The sequence below is a fragment of the Phaethon lepturus genome, unplaced genomic scaffold, assembly GCF_000687285.1.
Source record: "Phaethon lepturus isolate BGI_N335 unplaced genomic scaffold, ASM68728v1 scaffold56635, whole genome shotgun sequence".
NCBI lineage: Eukaryota > Metazoa > Chordata > Aves > Phaethontiformes > Phaethontidae > Phaethon > Phaethon lepturus.
The window spans coordinates 11,712-16,041 of record NW_010542371.1 but is presented as its reverse complement, the minus strand read 5'-3'; the positions used below and the strand labels follow the sequence as shown (position 1 = coordinate 16,041).

The window sequence follows — 4,330 nt, the reverse complement described above, 5'->3', positions numbered from 1 at the left end:
TGACGCGGGGCGGCCGTCGCGGGCAGATGGTGCCGGCGCTTCCCGACGGTGCCGGTGCGGGCAGCACGAGGTGACGCCGTCTCAGGTACCCTTGTTCCTCCCATATCCTCAGAGGCGTAGGCAGCGCCCTGCCTGACCTCCGCCTCCGATGGAGGCATCGCTGGAGGGAAGTGGGGACGGCGAGGTCTCCCTGGGACGGTAGCCAAAGCAAAGCCAGGCATTTTTAGGCTGGCCCGGCCACCACCCCCTACTGCAAAACTACTCTGCAGCTTTGCTGTTTTCGATCCAGGAGAGTGTGGGCTGCTGCTGGCAGCTACAGGATGAAGTCGCCTCCCTGCTGCATGTCTCTTTCTTCCCAAGCATCCCTGGAGGAACCAGGGGATAGCACATCCCTGGGCTCCCTGGACTCCCTGGACTCCAGTGTTTTCTCCAGTGAGGAAGAGCAAGGACCCCTGCTCCAGAAGGTCATTCCCTCCTTGGACTGCTTTACTATCAATGTAGGAGGCAGCCGCTTTGTGATGTCCCAGCAAACTTTGTCTTGCTACCCTGACACCCGTCTTGGCAAACTGGCTGTAGTGGTCTCTGCTGCCCGGGATGTGGCCTCTGGCCTCCTTGAGCTTTGTGATGATGCCAACCTCTTGGAGAATGAATATTTCTTTGACCGGAGCTCACAGGCATTTCACTACATCCTGAATTACTACCAGACAGGGAGGCTGCATGTGATGGAGCAGCTTTGTGCACTCTCTTTCCTGCAAGAGATCCAGTACTGGGGTTTGGATGAGCTCAGCATCGATTCCTGTTGCAGAGACCGGTGAGTTGTGGGAAGACGTGGTGTGCAGGATCGTGGGCTGGGTGAGCTCAGCATTGTCTTGTGTGCAGGGATGCTCAGGTGAGAGATCCAGCAGTGGGGGTAGATGAGGTATTAGAGCACTGGGAAAAATGTGCTCAAAGCTGGACGAGTTCAGTCCTGAATCCTAGTCTAGAGGTGGATGGCTGTAGGAAATGGGAGGAGATGTGTTGGGTGAGGTCACTGTTGACCTTTGCTGAGGGACAGGTTGGCAGTGGGGTCAAAACAGTGAGACTCTGCCAGGGGCAGGATCTGGGTTGTACTGTACTGGCTTCAGACTGGCCCTGGAAGCTCAAAACATTTGAAAGGGAAAATGCCAGAGATGAAAAAGGTTGTGAAAGGAGACATGTCCCTTCAGTCATCCTGTTTGTGGTTATCCTAGTTAGAGGGATTGGATATGGAGTCAGGCATGGTGCTGCAAGGGTTTGGAGCCTCCCCATCCCGCACTTTTCATTTTGGAGGTTTTCCAGATCCAAGCTGAAGAGGCAGAAAGGGGGGGTGGTCACCTGCCAGGCTGAGTGTGTGTGGCATGGCTCCGGGAGGGGATCTGTGATGGGAAGCGTCGCACATGGATGTAGCAGCTTACAGCAGCAACAGCGGAACATGGCTCACTGGAGACAAGTCGTTACAGGCAGTTTAGGAATGGGGTGGGTTTCGACTGAACCACCCCCAGGACGTTTCTGTTAGTTCTGTTTGCAGTTAACTTTTTTTTTTTGCCACCATTTTTAGTGTTACTCATTTGTTAGTTAGTACTGAAGAAATTAATTCTTCAAATAGTATAACTGCTATTTATCTAAAGCAAAATTATGAGAAAGAAACAAAGAAGCAACCCCACCCCAAAAGGATACCAGAGTTATCCTACCCTAGTGTGGTCCAGTTCTGCAACTGAGAGAGTTGGATCCTAGTTTTCATCCCTTTCTTCCTTCCCTGGTAGGTGTAACAGAAAGCTCCTACATCTTTGGTGGTACAAGTAGCTACAGACCTGTTTGGCATATGCAGGAGTAAGTGTGTATCAAATGAAGGCAAAATTGTATAGCCCCTCTCTCTAAGGCTTGAGATTTGCAGAAGTCAAGAAATACACATGTGAAAGAAAAGGATTTTTTTGTGTGTGTACTTTAGAAATGTTTTTATTTAATTAAATTGTTCTGTAAATATACTCTTGCTCTAACAAAACACTCAACTATGTGTTTACAATCTGGTAGTTCTACTCGGCACAGAGGCTTGTGCACTTCATTGTTTGAGGACCCATATATTTAAAGAAAATAAGATAACTTGTCATCTTACTGTGTATTGATCAGAACTTCATCCATGAGCTCTATGCCTTTTATTATGCCTTGCCTTTTAATATTGCAGATACACACCAATGTAATAAAAATGCAACACGATTAATAAAATTGAGGACAATTTTGAAACAGAGGGTCTGGTTGTGCCAGGATTGCTTACAAGAATGCATGTTAGTAATGTAGCTGATCTTACTGTAGTCAACATGATCTGTATAAATAACATGCTATCAGAATAAAATTCTTCTTCACATACAAACTGTCATTGATGAGGGAATAGAAATATCAGGTCACTTGAAACATGCTGCAGGGTCTCAGTTAATAAAATCATCCACCATATGCTTGACATCAGGGTTTTCTGAGCTCATGTAAAGTATACTTTAATGTATATTCTTAAGCTTCACGTGGTAGAGGATAAGAAAAACATGCATATTGGTATTAAAAATCTCTTTTGGGGGGGTTCTGGGCAGGTACTTTAGGAGGAAGGAGCTGAGTGAAGCCTTAGACATCAAGAAAGAAGCAGAAGAACTGGATGCCCAAGACGAGGAAGAAGACTTTTCTGGTAGCCTCTGTCCCAGTGTCAGACAAAAACTTTGGGAAGTTTTGGAAAAGCCTGGCTCCTCTGCAGCAGCCAGGACTTTTGGCACTCTGTCCATGGCTTTTGTTGTTGTGTCCATTGCCAACATGGCTTTGATTTCAGTAGAGCTAAGCTGGCTGGCACCACCACTACTGGATGCTCTGGAGTACCTGTGCATTGCGTGGTTCACTGTGGAGTTTGTTTTGAGGTTCCTGTGTGCACGGGATCGGTGTCGCTTCCTAAGGAGTGTGGCAAACATCATAGACCTCCTTGCTATTTTACCTTTCTACATCACCCTGCTGGTGGAGAGCCTGTGTGGTGGGGAGAGCTCCCAAGAACTGGAGAACGTGGGGCGCATTGTCCAAGTGCTGAGACTGCTCAGAGCCCTGCGGATGCTGAAGCTGGGAAGACATTCAACAGGTACTTTTGGCCATGGCAGTGGTACTTCTTGTTTTTGCTGCCTACAACAGTTGTTCCTGGGCACAGTCCCCCATTTTGTGTGCATTTCTGCCTAACCTTTTTACCCCGTCTAATGTTAGCAGTAATGGCTTGTGAAAATCTTACTTTTGGACATTGACAATTGAGTGGCAGGGGCCTTCTCCAATAAATTTTAGTTCTTCATAAAGCCGGTGGATGTTATTTGCACAGAATATTTACAAAAGCAGGCCCCAAAGTTGCATACTGTAAATCATCCACCAGTCAGTCACAATGTCATAAATTTAAAAACATGTTTGAGTTGATTTGGTTAGGGATGAAGCAAGAGAAGAAGCGGAGATCATTGACCCATGCTTTTTGTATTATCAAAAGCCCGTTAATGACAGTTTATAATTACCTGTCACTATTTGTTTTGTTAAGAACTATATGCGAAGAAATATGTCATGATTCTGTCTACATCATCGATCCTGAAAACAACCAGGGTAGAGAATATTTCAAGAAAACTGTTAAAAACTACTCATGTGGGGCAGTGGTCTGAGGGGCTCTCTGGCCCTGTTGAACACACTGGTATCTATGTGATATGTGGAGCACAGCTGGGGGCTGTTTACTGAATGGACCGAGGTGCTCAGAGCAGCAGTGTCAGGTTCAGGCAGCATTCACCCATCGGTGTGGGGCCCTCAGTGTTCAAGCACTTCTGACAGCAAACAGATGAACAGCAAGCAGGGGTAATAGAGTGGAAGGTGAAAAGCATTTCTGAGAACATTTTTGTTCACGCTTTCTGAGTAGTGAAGTGAAGGCATAAAAGATAACGTTTTCCAGTGGGAATTTATCAGAGGAAGCTAGGCATGATTGGAAAGTGTTGTGTTTCCCCTTGTGTGTACCCCATTTTTATTATTACTTCATGATATGTGCATGCCTGGATATATGAAAGAGTAAAAGCCATACTCCCACTACACCCTCTCCGTGCCATGATATTGTCCAGTGCTTGGCATTTTCCAAGTAATTTACTTATGTTCCCACTTAAATCGGTATTGAATATGGTACTGAATTTGATAGGAGAAATGTTCAGCCAACACTTAGAGCTTTGAAAACTCAGATCCTAATAGTAAATCATGGTCTCTGTCGTGCAGTAGTAGCCTGTTCTGAAGGTGGTGACGGTCATTCTTACATGGCACTTGACATCTCCGTCCA

At 46.2% G+C, this 4,330-nt stretch overlaps 1 protein-coding gene across 1 annotated transcript in view; it reads left to right on the top strand.

The window, feature by feature from the left end:
* Nucleotides 1-299: 299 nt before the first annotated feature.
* The window catches only part of KCNV1 (potassium channel, subfamily V, member 1), a 9,458-nt gene continuing 5,427 nt past the window's right edge, over nucleotides 300-4,330 (top strand). Inside the window, exons 1-2 of the mRNA XM_010287985.1 lie at nucleotides 300-811; nucleotides 2,598-3,124. Of these exons, the coding sequence (XP_010286287.1) occupies nucleotides 321-811; nucleotides 2,598-3,124 (1,018 nt within the window). The 5' untranslated portion in view covers nucleotides 300-320. The remainder of the gene's footprint in view (nucleotides 812-2,597; nucleotides 3,125-4,330) is intronic.